Below are 19994 nucleotides of genomic sequence, written 5' to 3'. Positions count from 1 at the left end.
TAATGAAAAGAATGACCTTCAACTTGGATTTTCAATAAATGTAAGTCAAATAAGCATTTGGCTGGTTTACGTAGGTAGATTGTGACACAAAATCAGTTTAATATCGGAAACATATCACATTTCAATCGTCAATCGTCTTTTGAGAAAATATAATTGGTTATAGTCAAGACAGTCTACTTTTTCTGACTTCCGATTTTTGCTTTTCAATTTAATGGTCAAGTGAAACAAGTTTTTTGCTGACCATTTTGACATGGTTATGCGGAAATTGCAAGAGGTTCTTTCATGTTGTCTGGAGGAAGATAATTATTATAACCAGAAGGGACCATATTTTTCTTGTCAAGATCGTCCCACCCATAGAGCAGAAACCGGAAGTAAAAAAAAAAAAAAACAGAATCTTGCCTACAATATAATTCTTTTTTTTTTGGGGGGGGGGGGCAGTTTGAAATTATCAAAATTAGATTTTAAATCTAAATTTTAAATAGCTGTATTCTTTTTGATAAAAGGTTTAATCAAAAACCATAATTTGATAAAATATATCTTAACAAATTCATTAAAAACATCAAACACATATTTGGTTAGTTTCAAAGTCTTACCATTCGAAATGCTAATGGCATCCCCTGCTCATCAACTGGACCAATGCCTTCATATTTCTTTAATTTAGTTTCAACAACTTTGCTTGTCGTTGTTTTCTGCTCGGTGGGCACTGCATAGAAAGTGTCTGTATGCTTCACATTGCCTTCGATTGTGTCCTTGCTGCCGAGGTACATGGCACCTTTTGGGATTTCGCCAGCTGAAAAAAAAAAAAGATGATGCAATGAAATTAAGTTTTTCAAAGGATTAAAATGAAAAACGGCATTGTTGGATATCATTTGAGCAGATGAAAATGGAGACTGAATAATAATTGTATTAACTCTACAAGAATGAAAACTAAAAAAACTATTTTTTCAACCCCTATGCAAGCATTGTTTAAATTCACATAAAGTCTGTAATTTCCTCGTGATTGGAATGGAACATTTGAAAATCTCATGACTGAAACATTTTTACTTTTCTGGTGACTACATACCACAAAGAATGATGAAGAAAAAGAAAAACAAACTGATTCTACTCCTGAAGAAGGTGTTATATCACCAAAAATTTGATTATAGATAAATAAATAAATGTTTATCTTCAAAAAAAAAATCCTGTGTTGCATTGACTTTCTAAATTACAGATTTTATTTTTAAAAATACTTATTTCAAATTGTGATATAAACTTCAATTACTGAAGTTTAAGTCTCTGATTGAAAAGATATTCCATAAAATGTTTAGGGTCAAATCTGAAAATCTTCATCATATCCGGTTTAACACTCATTTTTTATGCTGGCATGTGTTGGATGGTTTAAAGAAATTGAATTATGAATTTACTTATCTCTGGGCAGGTCTTTATTTATCCCTTTTTCGCATATTTCTCTTGGCCTTCTCCTGTGAAGTGAACCTGTAGCTCAACTGTCCAACATCTAACACAAGAACTCTCATCCATTCTTTCAACATTAAAATTTTCTGTTCTGCACAAATTTCCTTATACTGTCTTTAAAACTCACATTTCAGAATCATTGTATAATTCTTATATCATTTCTCTCAATGTATATCCTTAACTCTGACTGGCCAGACTGACTTCCTCGTCTTGGTTGTTATCGTCACAACGTTTTGGCCGTTTTGCCCTCCGGCCTTCATCAGGTGTTTTGTATCGAACTGGGGAACCGTTTGTTAGGAGAATCGAACCCAACCCTTTATTATTATTATTATAATAGCTGGAGTCCGAACACGGTACTCTCATAATAATAATAATAAAGGGTTGGATTCGAGACTCCTAACAAACGGTTCCCCAGTTCGATACAAAACACCTGATGAAGGCCGGAGGGCAAAACGGCTGAAACATTGTGACGATAACAACCAAGATGAGGAAGTCAGTCCGACAATCTCAATCAATGAAAACACCTCATCTCAAAAATACAGACAATTACTCTGACTGGCCAGGTTTCACTTCCATATATTATCATAACGCATATACATTAACATTATTATTATTATTTATTATTATTATTAATATATATAATTGTAAAGACCAACTTATTATTATTATTTGTAATTATTATTATTTTTTTTTTTACTATTTTGGGATTAATTTTTAAATTAATTATTTTTTCCATTATATTTTCTTCATTTTGTATTTATTATTTTTGTAATCATTTATTATTATACTTATTCTTTTATATTACATTATTTTTTATATTTATTATTACTTTTATACTTGTTTTATTATTATTTATAATCATTGGTTTATTATCATTGTTATGTATAATTGTTTATTATTATTATGATGGTTTATTATCCTTATGGTTAATTATAAATGATTAATATTATTGTTTGCGATCATTATGTATACTTGTTTAGCATTAGTATTTCTAATTGGTTATTCATAATTATTTACAATTGTTTTTTTTGTTGTTGTTTTTTTTTTTACACAGGAATCGCCACTTATCAAGACCCGGAGACCACTCGAGGATAAGGGATAATGAGTATACATTAGTCAATGTGATTATAGCTTAGTAAACATAAGTAGTGGCAATTTTGTAAATTGGATTACTTAGGGGGACGGTTCATCAAGAATTTGTTTACGTTGGACTTGAAGATAGTCAGATTGTCGTCAGCTAGAAAGCAGGCAATCAGAAGAGAGTTCCACAGGCGTGCAGTTCTAAGAAATAAGCTTTGTTCATAGAATATGCATTTAGGTTTAGGCATAGATAAAGAGTGGGGGGAGAATTATTGATAGTGGTTTTGGCTGGACGAGTGTTTTTCGTGAAAGTTTGGCAAAGGGGGACCATAGATTGAAGCTCAGACGAGCACTTGCTATAAAAATAATGAAATAGCAGAGACAAGCTCGCAACGTCTCTTCCGTGGGAAAGAGGTTGCAGGAAAGAATTATTCTTATTTATAATAATTATTACTTATAATTATTATTCTTACTATTTATAATTATTTATTATAAATTATTATAAATATTAGTTTATTATTATTTATAATTGTTATTTATCATTTATAATTAATTATTATTATTATTATTTATAATTATTTATAATTGTTTATTGTTATTTATAATTCTTATTTATAATTGTTTATTATTATTTATAATTAGTTATTTATTATTGGTTATTATTACTGGTATTATTATTATTATTATTATTATTATTATTATTACATGTTTTAAAAATTGCAAAAAATAATTATTTCATAAAACAATACTTATGGATAACATTAATTACATAAATTTCTGATCAAAATTAAATCTATTAAATATGAGTTAATCAACGTTTATTTTCGCCAAATCTTTTCCCCATGTATCAGAAAATGATTGTGAAATGTCTAGACATGTACAAAAAAAAACAAAAAAAACAACACATTTTAAAGTTGAACAAATTCACTTTTGTGATGTTGGTTTGCTTGTTTTTAAACAGAAACAACCGTTTATCAAACGTTACCAACTGAAAGACAAAAATATACAGAAGAAAAAAACAAACAAAAAAAAACAAAAGCCGGTGTATGAATTTATTAGAGCATTCATTAAGACAAAGCTAAGCATTTAGCAAGTTAGACAGAGGTTTGTGCTGGGAAATTGATGCGTATGAAACAAAAATAGATGACATGAATTTAAATAAGTAATTGACGATAAAACGAAGATTATTATGACAGCGGTAAATTATTCTGCCTTGGTGTGGGTGAGGTTCTTAGTGACTGCAAAAAGGGGTCAACAGGCCTCACCCATTTGAAAAGAGAATTCATGCCCAACCCATAAAATGGAGAGAACAGACCACACACAGCAGAGGAATGGGGATGACAGACCATTCCACCTTCAACTGCTTACCTAAATAATACATTTTGACTAGAAATTAATGGACACAAAATAATCACAACTCGGAAAAATAAAGAGAGTAGGATATAAGTAATTTTTTCTTACAAATCACAGCCAACATGGGGAGACAACAGACCACACCTAACAGAGGGATGGAGAAGATAGGTCACGCTCAGCAGAGGGAGGGAAAGATAACAGGTCACACCCAACAGAGGGGCGAGGGAGATAACAAGCAACACCTAACAGATGGGAGAGGGAGATAACAGGCCAGGCCCAGCAGAGGGGAAAGGGCGATAACAGGCCACACCCTGCAGAGGGGAGAGGGCGATAACAGGCCACACCCTACAGAGGGGAGAAGGCGATAACAGGCCACACCCTACAGAGGGGAGAAGGCGATAACAGGCCACGTCCAGCAGAGGGGCAGAGAACAGGTCATGCCAAACAGAGGGATGGGTTATAATATGCCACACCCAGCCGTTTCATCTTCAATTGCTTATCTAAATAATACACTGGCAACAATTAATGGATACAAAACAAATTTTGAATTAGAAAAAATATGATGGGATTACATTTTTCTCACACAAGAAAAATGTCTAAGTAGTTTTAACGATGAACACTTTACTGTTTTTAACTAAACACATTTTATTTTGATCCATGGATGACAAATGGATGCAAATAGTTACTAAATGATGGAGAGTATTGAGTGGACCATGGGTTTACTTTCAGCAGTCTTGTAACTTTTGTTTCCCTTATTTAGTCCTTCAATCCTCACATTCTAGGAACAATGTTTCTGACAAAGGGGAAAGAGTTGTTTTTTTAGATCAGAGTTTATCCAAATACCACTTATTGTTGGAAAGTTTTTGATCTTAAAGTGGTATAGTTTTTTTCGATTTTTTTTTTTTTGCTCCATACATCATGCAGCTTCATGCCTTGTCTGAAGCGGTTTATATTAAATTGTTGTTTTTGTTGTTGTTTATTTTTTAATCTCTGACAATCGATATTAAAAGCCCACCTGGCAGATGCTAAGTGTGTGACACCAAGACCGTCTTAAAAGACAAGATGGCCGGTGGGCAAAAATAATTTAATCTGCTGACGTCATCACGGGTAGTCCATTAGTTGCTTCTTGACACCGGTAAACACCGGTAGTGACTCGTGGATATCTCCATTCAGCAAAGTAAGTTTTAACGTGCTCCCCCCTGTATTTAACACGATGTAACTATAATTTAATTCAATATTATCATCCTAAGTTTTTTACCATTCAAAAGAAGAAGCTTCAAATAAATTGCTAATATTTTAAAAAAAATTTTTACAGCATACAAAACTAATGAAAATGCGAGACAACATGGACTCTTTTGAAGAGACGATTTTTTTAAGCTGTTGACACATGTTTTAAAAAATCTAGCAAAAATTAATTTTCCTGAAATTTTCAATATTTAAAAATAAATTATGCCGGCTGATAACATTTTAAAACTTTTTTTTAAAGCTAGAAAGATAAAATTTAAAAATACTTATATATATATATATATATATATATATATATATATATATATATATATATATATATATATATATATATATATATATGAAACTTAAAAGTAAAAAAAAAAAAAAAAACGTGCGTTCATTTCGGGTTTGTATTACTGTACACATAGATTCGAAAAAGTTGTCAAAAAACAAATATATGAAAAATAAATGTTATCAAAGGCAAGATAAGTTACTTTTCTACCAAACTAGATATATTTTTCGTGTTTTTATTCAATGTAACATGTTTATTCGGCTCGAAAAACAAGGTGTTATAAATAAAAAAAACTAGAAAAAATATATGTCAAGCTATGTCACGGTAACATATATTGAGCGAGTTTTTAACGGTATTTTAACCAGTTTTTTATTTATAACACCTTTTCCCAAACTTACCGTGTTAAAGAGGGAGTCAGACGCCATCTTGAATTTTCCAATACATCGGTAAACACTGTATGGTTTTCGAGCTGAATAAACATGTTACATTGAATAAAAACACGAAAAATATATCCAGTTTGGTAGAAAAGTAACTTATCTTGCCTTTGATGACATTTATTTGTTATATATTTGTTTTTTGACAACTTTTTCGAATCTATGTTTACAGTAATACAAACCCACGTATTTTAACAAACTGAAAATATGGATATAAAAAATGATTTTGCATGTTATTTTTGTTATGTGGTAAAATAATCTTAAATAAGAAACATGATTTTTTCTTTAGGTTAATTATTTTTTTACTGTGCAATATTTCATGAATTTATTAAAAATATTGTTTTTGATTTTGAAAAAATATTGTGGTTCATTTGCATTTAAAAATATTGTGGTTCATTTTGATTAAAAAATATTCATTTTGATTTTAAAAAAAATATTGTTCATTTTGATTAAAAAATATTCCTTTTGATTAAAAAAAAATTAATTTTGATTTAAAAATATTGTTCATTTTGATTTAAAAAATATTGTTCATTTGATTAAAAAAATAGTTTAATTTTAATATTTCAAATGTTTTGCTTGTGTTCTGCTTCAAATATTCATAATCTTACATGCATAATTTTCATTTAATTATATTAAATAAACTTCAAGTTTACTACAAATCAAATCGTGTTCCTTCACTTTTTAAAAATGTAATTTATAAGTAATTAGAGAACGCATTCTAATCTTTAAAATCTATAATACAACGAAATATTCAATTGCTTATAATACTTAAACAAACAACTTGTGTTTTATTATTTTTTTATTATTAATATTAGATGAGTTTCAGTATAAATCATCGTGTTCTTTCTTTATTTCAATCCAATTTTGAAGTTTTGTAACGCTGTCTGTAAAAATTACTGTTCATTATTGACAGTCTAAGAGTTCCACATATCTTGCTTGTTGGGACCTCGGCGATGACGTCATTTTTTCAGCTGGCCGGCCATCTTTATAAGGAAGGCCACGGTGACACACACAACCCAGTCATTTCATTTAAATAATGAACTTTGCGATAAAACAATCACACCTTACTCAAAAAAATAATAAAAATTTTGTCACAAAAATGTCTAGCCATTTTTTTTTTCAAACTGAATTCTTTATTTGATCGTCAAACAACTAATGTTCATGAATGTTGATCAAGTGCCCTCTCTTACACCAAGTGGCTTCATGTGTTGTCTGAAACGATTTCTGAATTGCTTATCTAATAATGAACTTTGCGACAAAACAATCCCATCTCACTCAAAAAAGGGATTTGATAAAAAAAAAGTTTTTTGCAAAAAGGTGTAATCATTTTTAACATACTTTATATCCTTTGTTTCGTTTAACTTTCAAACTAAGCCGTTTATTCAATTGTCAGACTAATGTATGCGGATGGTGACTAAGTGGTTGTCAATCAATATCATTCATCCACTCAGTTGACTGTCAATAAAATGGAATAATTCGCCGTGACGAGATCTTGGATGAAAGTGGATGAGTTGACTCAAGACAGTAGTCCTTTGTTATGATCTGCAACCACCAGACACCAGACAAAGGCAGCAGGGATATTGAATTTAATTTTTTTTTTTTATATCCCTAACAAAGACTATTGCCCCTTGGACGTCAGAGGCTATTATTTGGAATCATGTCTTATAAGTAATTATGGGGGAGTTGAGTAGCAAGATGTCTGTTCACATGACATTTAAACTTCTGCATGTCAGTACATTCAGGAAAGCAGGAAACAAGGAATTCTGAAGTCTCGCAGTCCGAAGGAAGAAACTATTAGAGTAGAAAACTTTCCAGTATCTAGGGATACTCAACAATGAAGGGGAGGGATTTTGCTATTTGTTGGGTTAGTCTGAAATATGTATGTCGAGGGGGCACAAGTGCTATGAGTTTATCAGAGCATATTCCATTCAAGTACTTGTAAAACAGGCGTGTAGGGGGAGGGATGCAACATTGTAGTGATGGGACAGAGGTTGGAGTTTGGTTGATAGTGTGGCACCTATTTGATTTGAGATTTTTTTTTTTTATTCTGTGATTGTTTTGTGCCCTTGATTTTAATATAAATTAAAACAGACTTTTAGAATTTGCATGACAATATTTTCTTTCTCTTTTAAAATCTGTGTCTTCAAAGTCAAAATTTAACGTCATCTCACGTTTTCAAATTTTTTAGATGAGGATTAATAATTTGCATTATTTAGATTATTCGGACTACTAGTCTCACTTGACCATTATTTTTACAACGTTTCAGTTTATGTAACCTTTGACCTTCTTTAAGTGTATCTTGTCAAACTCAAAGAATAGGCTTATGGCTATCAAAATTCATACTACAATTGAATGCAAGGATCCATGCACAACGGATAAAGTACTATGTAATTCAGTTTTAAATAAAACTCTTCTGGAGGTTGAAGATTACATCCTCTGTGCGGGTGACACTAGAAATACAAGTGTGAATTACTTAAGACTTCTACCCGGCCATGGCTGATGGAATAAGAGCATGCTACCACCGTAGACTAAAATAAAGGGTTCTGTTTCAAAATTCTGTGCAGATTCACCAGTTCAACAAGATATGAAGAAAATAACACTCAAAACAGTATGAAAACTGCATCTATACTCCTATATATATATTTTTTTGTGTGTATTGATATTCATATTAAAAACCCTTTTTTCTGTTTATTTAAAAAAAACTTTGTTATGTATAGGTTGTGGAATTGCGTTCATCTGCAAAAGATCTAGCTAATTTGCATATTCTTTTAGCATTCATTTTAATTAAATCCCTATTAGTTTTTTCGGTTTTCTTATGGGATGATCATCTTTAGTTAACTATTACGTGTAATTATATTCATGCAGATATTCTACATGATTTATACTTGTGTAAAAAGGTTATAGTAAACACAAACCTCTTTCTATATATATTTACCTAAGTGTATATATATTTGTTAAAAAAATTTGCCCATCAACCTCCTCCATCAGTTTTTGGTCTACAGACATGAAACTTAATATATAGGGTATTTAAACCCATACGAAACTTCATTTTTGGGTTTAAGCAAGGAAAACTCGGTGCAAAACTGTGAAAATCAAAAAAATGGAATTTGGCAGGTGAAGGTTGAATGGTGTCATTACAAATATGCATGCCTAATGTGATAGCTATTGGTTTCTTGTTCTAATTTTTTTTGGGGGGGGTACACATTTACTGAATAAAAATAGATTCAAGAAAATTATAATAAAGTATTTTTAAAAATAAAAAATAGAGATTTAAAAATCTTTTTTCATAACAAAGCACAAATTCTTAAAAATATGTAACTATTAAAATGTAATCATAAAACGCTATAAAACGTTATTGGTTTGAAAAAAAAAATGAAAGTTGTCAAAATGTATGAGTCTTAACATTTATAAATATTTTTAAACATGCATTATTGAAAAGCGTATGGATTTTGACAAAAATTATTTTTCTTTTCCAAACCTTCAATTTTCGTAACAAAGTACAAAATTTTATTATTTGTAATGAATGAATGAAAGTTATCTGCCCTTGTTGTGCACTCTTCAAATGCCCAAACTGACCCCCCCCCCCCAAGTTCCTTCTCAGTAGGGTAAACACCTTGTATTCCCAAATGGTCGCTCATCAAGCTTAACATTGCTTTAGTTCTATAATCTATCACTTCTTTCATATATTGGCCAAAAAGAACTCTCAAATCGTCCTTTAACCATACTATCCATGAGCAAAAACGTCCTAGATATCTATTTTTATCATTCTATTTTTTTTTTTTCAGCCATTATCTTGTGGTTGCTTGTTCTTAAGTAAACAAATAACAGAATGATACAGCAAAGAAGCAGAGATTAATGTCTCTGCAGAAGAAAAGCATTTGACAAGACAAAGATTGTAAGACGGACTCTCTCTCTCCCTCACCATCTTTCTCTCTATCCTCAGTAAAAATAATGTTAATTAAAATAGAAACTCATTATTACTTCCTAGGAGATTAAGGTTGTTTTGTTTTACGGCATATCAACCCAGTAATTTTTTTGGGGAAAAAAAATTTATACTTCATTTCTTTATGTCTTTAAATATTTGTTCATAGTTTGGTTGTTTTTTATTTTACTGTATATCAACCTTTTTGGGGGGTTATTTAATGCCGAGTAATTAAAAAAAAAAGAAGTTTTTCTGCTTTTAATTCTTTATTTCTTTAAATATTTATTCATGATGTTTGGTTTGGTTGTTTTGTTCTATGGCATGTCAACCATTTATCAGGTTATTTAATGCTGAATCCAATAAATTTTGGAAAAAGTTTTTGTTTCAACTTCTTTATATCTTCAAATATTCATTCATGAGGTTTGATTTGGTTGTTTTACGAAATATGAACCTTTTCACATTATTTAAAATAATTTTGCAATCATTTTTATGTTTAAAATTATTTATATCTTAAAATATTTATTCATGATATTTGGTTTGATTGTTTATTTTTCTCATCGTATATCCATCTTTATTGGGTTATTTAATGCAGAACTTGGTCATTTTAGTAAACAGTTTTTATGCTTAAAATTCTTTATCTTCAAATTCATGGTTGCTTTTTTTTGTAGAAGAAAACTTGTTTTTGCTTTTGACTTTGCAAAACATGATTGACCTTGCAAAAAGAAAGGAAAAAAACCCAATAAAATCAATGCCTAGTGCATTTTAGTCAGGATATCTTCAGACAGCCTGATCTAGTAGCACCAATTAGGACCAGAATTCTCATTCAGCTGTATGATCTTGTACAATCAGACTATTTTGAAAGGTATGCGTAAAAATTTAGATACCTAAAAGAATTGAGATATCATTGTTTTTGACTTTTTAAGATAAGGATTGATAATTTGTATTATTCTGACTACTGTTCTCATCTTGTGTGTTATTTTCACAACGTTTCGACCGATGTAACCTTCTATCCTTAGGTGTATCTTGGTAATGGCTCTTATTAGTGAGTGGTGGAAAGAAGATATTTTGCTTTTTCCAACAAACTATAGTCGTCAGAATTCAAATATATATATATATATATATATATATATATAAAAGTGAACGTGTCTTTGTCTGTGTACATTTCCCTACGCAATAACTCTGTCAATTTTTAGTCTACAGACTCGAAATTTGATATACAGGGTACTGAGATTTGGGAAAATCGATGTTATGGTTTTTTGCCAGAAATTTGGCGTTAAAGGGGTCAAAGTTGAACGATTTGACCTTTGAGAACTCTACCAAACTCCTCCGACAATTTTGGGTCTACACACTTGAAATTTTAGATATAGGTTCCTTGGACATGGATCTAACTTAATAACTTGATTTGAGCCCAAAACAATAAATTTTAAGGGGTCATAATAAGGGTCAAAGTTAAAAAAAATTGACCTCTGCGATCTCTTCCAAATTACTCAGACAATTTCTGGTATAAATATTTGAAATTTTACATAAACGGTATTCAGAGATAGGGCAAGCTTTTTCATCAGTTTGGGTCGAAAATTTTTAGCTACCAATATATAAATGTATGTCTGTTTGCATGTCTGCCTTAAACTTTCAATAGAGGCGACGGATTTTACCAAGATTAGTATCGTTTTAAAGTTTGACCTTTCATATGACAAATATCGAAAAATTGGCTAAAAACATTAATATCTTCCCCTTCAACTAGACACTTTTCTACAGGGGGGGGGGTCACTTTTTTCGCCGATATTTTTTAAAGTTATCCTCTCCTTTAGATTGTCTAGCCTTAATTTTAAAAAATGCTGCTTCCGGTTTGGCAGTGGTCGTAACAGCATAAACGTTAGGTTTTACCCTGTTCTTTTCCTCCTTTGCGGTACGGGTTCGAGCCTGCCTTCCTACTACCACATTTTTTTTTTTTTTTTTTTTGCTCAACATACACATCCAAACACCCGGACAACGCCGGGCTGAAATGCTAGTTGCAAATATAGTAGAGTTGTTTCTATTTTCATATTAATTCAGGTCCGTACTGATTTTCTAAAAAGTTTCACGATGAAGTTACATCGGTCAAAATATTCTAAAAATAACAACCAAGATGTGAGCAATAGTGGAACAATCCAAATACTAGTACTGACTCGATATCGGTGGTTTTTGTCACCCCCTCATTTGAACTAGCCCATCATTTTTGCCCCCCTCCTCATTTGAACTAGCCCATCATTTTTGTCCCCCCCCTCATTTGAACTAGCCCATCATTTTGTCACCCCTCATTTTTGGGGGACATATTTTTTGTTGTTATTATTATTATTAATAATAATTTTATTTATTAAATATTTGATAAATATTTAAATAAAAAAAATATTTAAATACTTAATGCATAGAATTTATAATAATATTAATAACATCATAAATCATATTTTTTAGCCTTCCCCTGCAAACTGACCATTCTACCTCAACTGTTCTAGATCTACTAACCCAACAACTTTAATCGATTCTTTCAATGTGACTAAACCAATGAAGTCTCCTGATGTGCACACATCTCTTTATCCATATCCAGATACAATTTTCCTCTAGGGTTATCAGATGTAAGTCTGCTTATAATATTAAAACAAGTTTTTTGTTTGTTTGTTTGTTTTTGGGTTTTTTACTACATTTAAAAGGATCTTTTCAACCACATCTAAAGGTAGATACAAAACTTAACCAACTTGAAATGAAAAGATTTTGTCATAGTCTATTTTAGTGTATTAAATAAAAAAAAAACGAACATTTAATATAAACTGAGCCAACAAAAGATTATTCGGGTCAGATTCATAAATCATTCTAGAATGACATGAGACAATTCTCATAAATCAACCAATCATTGCCTGCCACGATTAAGCAAAAAGCAGTCATTCTGAAACGAGGGGGGAGGGGGTTAACCAATAAAAAAATCGTCTTTGAATCTGTGACAGAAAGAAAGCTGAAACTTAAAGCTGAATTCTTATTACTTAAAAATGTCTTCTATTTAAATTTTAAACATTAGTTTTTCACTCTTACATGTTCAAAAAAGAGTTTCAAATCTAATAGCTCCAACCTCTGTCCCATCACCGTAATGTTGCACCTTTCTGACTGTTTTACAGGTACTTTAATGGGATGTGCTCTAATAAACTCATAACACCCCCCTCAACGTACATGATCTCGACTAAACAGAGAACCAGCAAAATCCCACCCCTTGAAAGTCTTCTACTCTAATAGTTTCTTCCCTCAAACTACTAGACTTTGGAATTCTTTGTTTCCTGCATCCCTGACTGTACTAACTTAAATGTAATGTGAACAGACATCTTGCTGCTCAACTCCCTACTGTCTCCTGGTAGATACAATTCCAGATAGTAACTCTCTGTGTCCAAGTGGCAACATGCCTTGTTTGGGGGTGAAAAAGAGTAAAAACAATGTCTTACGAGATGCCTTTAATAAGTTTCCAGACTTTTTTCGTATGAGCACTTTTATTGATTATACACACCTGAAACTGTAGTCCCCTTCAAAGTAATCTTCTCCGGCTGCAATGCACTTATTGTACCGTTCCAACAAATTCTGGAAGGATCTATAGAAGTCCTCTTGTGTGAGTGTGTCAATGACTCTCGTTACAGCCTCTTTCATCTCCTCAATTACCTCATAATGACAGCTTTTAAGGTTTTCCTTGAGCTTATGGAATAACCGAAAGTCACAGGGAGCAAGGTCTGGACTATAGGGAGGGTGAGGAACTGTCTTGATGCTCATCTTGGTCAAATAGTCTGAGACAAGGATGGAGTACCTTTGGGACAAACTTCACGTAAATCTTCCCCATTTTCAGTTCCTCACAAATAATTGTGTACAGTTCCCACACTGAAATCAAATTGTGCACTTATTGTCTCTATAGACACACGAGGGTCCTTATCCATGAAATTCTTTATTTGGCCAATCAACTCTGGTGTTCTGACATCCTTATTCCTCCCACACCTCTCATGATTCCTCACAGACTCCCTGCCTTCCTTGAATCTCTTATGTCACTCAAAAACTGATGCTCGATTAATGCAAGATAGTCCAAAAGAAGTCTGAAGCATTCTATACGTTTCTGTATCATTTTTTCCAAGTTTAAAGCAGAATTTTATTGCATATCATTCTTTTAAAGTGTCCTCACGTCCAGATTGCATTTTTGAAATTCACCAGCTGTGACAATTGGGCTTTAGTAGGATGTATTCCAATTCCTGCTATAGCTGTTCATTTAACACTAGAAATCATAAAAATTGGCCAGTCATCTCAAAAGATGCATAGCAATAACATACTTAATTTTCAAGGCTCTACAACAATTTTAAATGTATGTACAAAAATGTCTGGAAACTTAATGAAAGCATCTCGTATCTCATATTATCTGTCGTTTGTTAAACAAATTGTATACTCCTGTTGCTTAAAATTCAAAGACATATGCAAATCGTCTGCAGAAATTGTGCATTTATTGCATTTTCAGATTATAAGATGCAGATCCGTTCATTCAACAACTGAATATGAGGCTGATGATGTTTATTCAGCAACTGTTTATATGCTCTGTAGTTATATTTAACATGCACCGAATTTCGTAAATAAAACGATTGGTATAAATAAAGGGTGAAATATGATATTCACATCCAGACACCTAGGGACCCCAAATATCAGCACTCCAACTCCTAGGGTTTCCAAATATCCACACTGACATTTAGGGTCCTCTAAATATCCACACTCTGGCTCCTAGGGTCCTCTAAATATCCACACTCGGGCTCCTAGAGCCCTCTAAATATCCACACGCGGGCTCCTAGGGCCCTCTAAATATCCACACGCGGGCTCCTAATTTCCTCTAAATATCCACACGCGGGCTCCTAATTTCCTCTAAATATCCACACGCGGGCTCCTAATTTCCTCTAAATATCCACACGCGGGCTCCTAATTTCCTCTAAATATCCACACGCGGGCTCCTAATTTCCTCCAAATATCCACACGCGGGCTCCTAATTTCCTCCAAATATCCACACGCGGGCTCCTAATTTCCTCCAAATATCCACACGCGGGCTCCTAATTTCCTCCAAATATCCACACTCGGGCTCCTAGGGTCCTCCAAATATCCACACTCGGGCTCCTAGGGTCCTCCAAATATCCACACTCGGGCTCCTAGGGTCCTCCAAATATCCACACTCGGGCTCCTAGGGTCCTCCAAATATCCACACTCGGGCTCCTAGGGTCCTCCAAATATCCACACTCGGGCTCCTAGGGTCCTCCAAATATCCACACTCGGGCTCCTAGGGTCCTCCAAATATCCACACTCGGGCTCCTAGGGTCCTCCAAATATCCACACTCGGGCTCCTAGGGTCCTCCAAATATCCACACTCGGGCTCCTAGGGTCCTCCAAATATCCACACTCGGGCTCCTAGGGTCCTCCAAATATCCACACTCGGGCTCCTAGGGTCCTCCAAATATCCACACTCGGGCTCCTAGGGCCCTCCAAATATCCACACTCGGGCTCCTAGGGCCCTCTAAATATCCACACGCGGGCTCCTAGGGCCCTCTAAATATCCACACGCGGGCTCCTAATTTCCTCTAAATATCCACACTCGGGCTCCTAGGGTCCTCCAAATATCTACACTCGGGCTCCTAGGGTCCTCCAAATATCCACACTCGGGCTCCTAGGGTCCTCCAAATATCCACACTCGGGCTCCTAGGGTCCTCCAAATATCCACACTCGGACTCCTAGGGTCTCCAAATATCCACACTCGGACTCCTAGGCTTTCCAAATATCCACACTCGGACTACTAGGCTTTCCAAATATCCACACTTCGACTCCTAGGATTCCTAAATATCCATGCTCTAACTCTTAGGGTACTCAAATGTCCACACTCCGACTTTTAAGATTTTTAAATATTTATACTCCAATTTCTTATTTTAAAATTTTGCAATATTAAGACTGTCTGTTAATTATTCAGAAATTAAAAAAAAAAATTAATCTCCAACTTCTATCATTTTTATGAGTCCAACTATTTCCGGTTCCGCAATTCTGATCGCAACCATAAGAAAGATCTGTTAGAATCATGTAAATAACGACATTTAATTTAAACTTCTGGTACAACAGCCAAAACACGTTTTGCATACAAACAACCAAAATGAGGATAACAGTCTGAAACACATAAATAACGAAGAAAAAAAAATGTGATTGGGTGAAATTACGATGTTTGATGAAAGATCAGAATATTAGTGGCACATGTTATGAAAGACATTTTGTGTTATTTAAAAAAACATACAATAAAAAAAAAAACGTATATACACATTAGCAGCAGCAGCATGAATATCCAATCAAAATCTTAATTTTGTTTTAAACAGAATATAAGTATACGATATAAGTATAATATATAAGTACAGCAGCAGCAACACATAAGTCATGTCAATGTTAGCATGTTTTTTTGTTTTTTCTTAATCAAATGCTCAACATGAACCTTACCCTCACTGACCATCACAGTTGGCCCTACCACAGTGGGGCCGCCCTCAGGTGGTAAATTAGGGGCATCTGAAAAACCATACATGCGTCAGAAAAATAGGGAAGGCAAAGAAGGTTCAAGCTAGGAAAAGGGGAGACTAATCTTGGAGAGAAATTGGGACGAAGAGAAAAAAAAAAAAGAGATGCTTTGCATAACATAACAAATTATTAGAAGACAAAACAACCATTTTTGTGTTTCCCAAAGTCATAAAAAGATTATCACATTACAAAAAATATCAAATTGACAATTTAAAAAAAAAGATGAAGGAAAAATATGAAAAACAAAAAAAAAAAATGGAGGAAAAATATGAAAAAAAAAAAAAAAAATGGAGGAAAAATATGAAAAAAAAAAAGATGAAGGAAAAATATGAAAAAAAAAAAAAAATGGAGGAAAAATATGAAAAAAAAAAATGGAGGAAAAATATGAAAAAAAAAATGGAGGAAAAATATGGAAAAAAAGAAATGGAGGAAAAATATGGAAAAAAGAAATGGAGGAAAAATATGGAAAAAAGAAATGGAGGAAAAATATGGAAAAAAGAAATGGAGGAAATATTTGAAAATAAATGGAGGAAAAATATGAAAAAAAATGGAGGAAAAATATGAAAAACAAAATGGAGGAAAAATATGAAAAACAAAATGGAGGAAAAATATGGAAAAAAAAATGGAGGAAAAATATGGAAAAAAAAATGGAGGAAAAATATGAAAAAAAAATGGAGGAAAAATATGGAAAAAAAAATGGAGGAAAAATATGAAAAAAAAATGGAGGAAAAATATGGAAAAAAATGGAGGAAAATTATGAAAAAAAAATGGAGGAAAATTATGAAAAAAAAATGGAGGAAAAATATGAAAAAAAATGGAGGAAAAATATGGAAAAAAAAAATGGAGGAAAAATATGAAAAAAAAAATGGAGGAAAAATATAAAAAAAAATGGAGGAAAAATATGAAAAAAAAATGGAGGAAAAATATGAAAAAATAAATGGACAGCAAATGTGAAAAAAATGGAGGAAAAACATAAAAAAATAAATGGACGACAAATATGGAAAAATAAATGGAGGAAAAAATATGAAAAAAGTAAATATTTGAGAAAAAATATTAAAAAAAAATAGTCTTATCCCTAAAAGTTTTGTTCAAATTTTAAAAAAAAAATCTGCTTATTTTAATTTTTTAAACTCATATTCACCCTAAACAATGCAAATTACGATTGGGATGGAAGGGATACAGTGAAGTCATTTTAGTTTTTAATTTTTACTAGCAGACCACCCAGCGATGCCTGGTCGTAAAATATGTTTATTATTCTAGAGTCAATTCTCTATTGATTATTATATTATACACAATATATAGAAATGATTTTAGTAATGATTTTAAAAGTAAAATAAAAAAAATATGCCTTTAATGCCATCAGCTAGATGAAACCAAAACATAGCGCTCCAGCTTACTGTTTTAGCTATTCTCAGTTGGATATGAAATAGCTAAAAATGAACTAATGTTAATGTATATATATATATATATATATATATATATATATATATATATATATATATATATATATATATATATATTTGCACCTGCATACAGGGGAACTTTAAGTTAACTTATGCCTGTCAAGTTCTAATTTTTTTCAATTTTGACCCCTTAGCAACTATTTTTACCGGCTAAAAACCGATAAAAAAATGTTCACAAAAATATAATCATTTGACCTGACTCATGCTACTTTATGACCTCACGTCTTGGAGGAGATGCAGTTTCAAAAAAAAATCAAGACAGACAGACATAGTGAGTTTTATATATAAGATTTCTTTGCACATTTTTGGAACCAAGATAGACAACTTCTATTAGAGTCTTAAATTTGAAATCAGTTATCCCCTTCTGTTGATTTTATTTTTAGGCGATTTAAAAATGTTTCATATCAACAATTGTCTGGACTAGACAAAGTAACTTTTTAATAAGTTGTAGTCAAGTATGTTATGATTAGGGCTAGGACAACAGTATATTCTTTTCATTGTTTTGATTCTTGAGTGTGTATCAGTTAATATCTTATGTTTTTATATAGAGTGATGTGGTTCTCGGTTGATTAACTGTGTCGGATATACACTCGAGAGTCAAAACAATGATAAGAATATGCTGTTGTCATAACCCCAAGTTATGATATTGTCAATAACATAAGATAACAATAACAAATGAAAATTGGCTAGTCAGAAGTAAGTTTTGATTTAGCAACTTAAAATTAATTCAGTTGTTAAGAACAATTAGCAAATCTGGGATCAAAGTGTAGATTCTGTTCTGTTCTCATTACTAGTAGAAGTGATTTGCAACTGAGACAATATATTTATTAGTCCCAATCTAGAGTATTCCTTTTAATTTTTTTTTCAACATTAAAATATTTTGCCTAATATTAAATTAGCCCTATTTTTAACTTGAATCTAATTCATAATCAAGCACAATATTACATATTTGGTGAGGTACATAGATGTATTTTGTAGATGACATGCCCATAATGGGAAAATATTTAACTAAAAAAAAACACATGAGAAATCGGTTGACCCTTTGAAATAATGTATTTAGTACATTATTACATTGTCAATAACACAGGACAATCATAGCAAATGAAAATTGGCTAGTCAGAAGCAAGGTTTGATTTGGCAACTTAGATGCTATTTGGGCCCGACTTTAAAAATCTCACGAGATAACTTTATATCTTAAAAATAAAAATAAAACTTTGAAAATATCTTTCGATTTTTAGCAGTGGGCTTAAGTTTTGGTTTTACAAAATTTGAATGTAAACCGTTTACCTATTTGATCAAAAATGTCAGTTTAAAAAAGAAAAAGATTAGAAACACAAAATCTGCTGATTAATCGATAGCAAAAATCAACTTTTTCTTTTAAATAAATAAAAAAAAATGTTTAATAAATAGAGAGAATGAAACGTGTTGTATGTCTACAAAACAAAATCTATTAAAAAGGTGGGTGCTATTGATAGTAGAGTGAAAATATTATTTAACTTGATAATTTCTATATTTCAGAATTATCAATGGTCGCCACTATAATTACACAGCAAAAATAAGCTAAAAGTTTAAAGCTTCGATATATTTTTTTTTTCTGTAGGGAAGTCACCACTTATCAAGGCCTGAAGACCATGCGAGGATAAGAGTAAATGAGTGTACTGTGGTCATCGAGACAACAGCATAATAACCATTAATGGTAAAAATTAAGTATAATTTGATAATTTGTAGCTAGTCGAGTGTTTTTTTGTGAAGATTTATGAAGTGACATTTTTATGTTTCAGATATTGACAAAAAGTTTTGGGGAAACAGACAAGGCATTAAGCCACTTGATGCAAATAGTTAGCAAGAATGAAAGATGGTTATCACAAAGACGGGAGATGCCTATATTGACCTTAGTCTTGAAAAGAATGAGTAGTATATATATATATATATATATATATATATATAGAGAGAGAGAGAGAGAGAGAGAGAGAGAGAGAGAATCAATGACAAAAAGTTATATTCCAAAATTCATGATGATGACCATCTTATAATTTATTCCTTTAATTCAGTTGACTTATACAATTCTTGACAATATCTGTTTCGTAGCGCATATTATTTATATATTTTATAAAGCTCCCCTCTTTGGTAGAGCACTCTCGTAAATTATCTTACTCGCTACTTAATTTAGCTGAAATAATGCGAAGCTCGCG

The 19994-nt window shown here is 32.0% G+C and overlaps 1 protein-coding gene across 50 annotated transcripts in view; it reads right to left on the bottom strand.

Moving 5' to 3' along the window:
- Positions 1-19994, bottom strand: part of LOC145252497 (uncharacterized) — a 957520-nt gene that overhangs the window by 427141 nt on the left and 510385 nt on the right. For 43 of the 50 annotated variants that reach the window (XM_080111966.1, XM_080111941.1, XM_080111971.1 and 40 more), the window contains 2 exons: positions 16265-16330; positions 594-790 (listed from right to left, as the gene is read on the bottom strand). In XM_080111966.1, the coding sequence (XP_079968092.1) occupies positions 594-790; positions 16265-16330 (263 nt within the window). The remainder of the gene's footprint in view (positions 1-593; positions 791-16264; positions 16331-19994) is intronic. The other 7 variants (XM_080111948.1, XM_080111963.1, XM_080111956.1 and 4 more) reach the window with 1 other exon arrangement.

Source organism: Euprymna scolopes, chromosome 29 (assembly GCF_053919585.1).
Source record: "Euprymna scolopes isolate OS-2025 chromosome 29, ASM5391958v1, whole genome shotgun sequence".
Classification (NCBI taxonomy): Eukaryota; Metazoa; Mollusca; class Cephalopoda; order Sepiida; family Sepiolidae; genus Euprymna; species Euprymna scolopes.
Note: the sequence above shows the minus strand (reverse complement) of the source record. Positions and strands in the feature narration are given on the sequence as shown.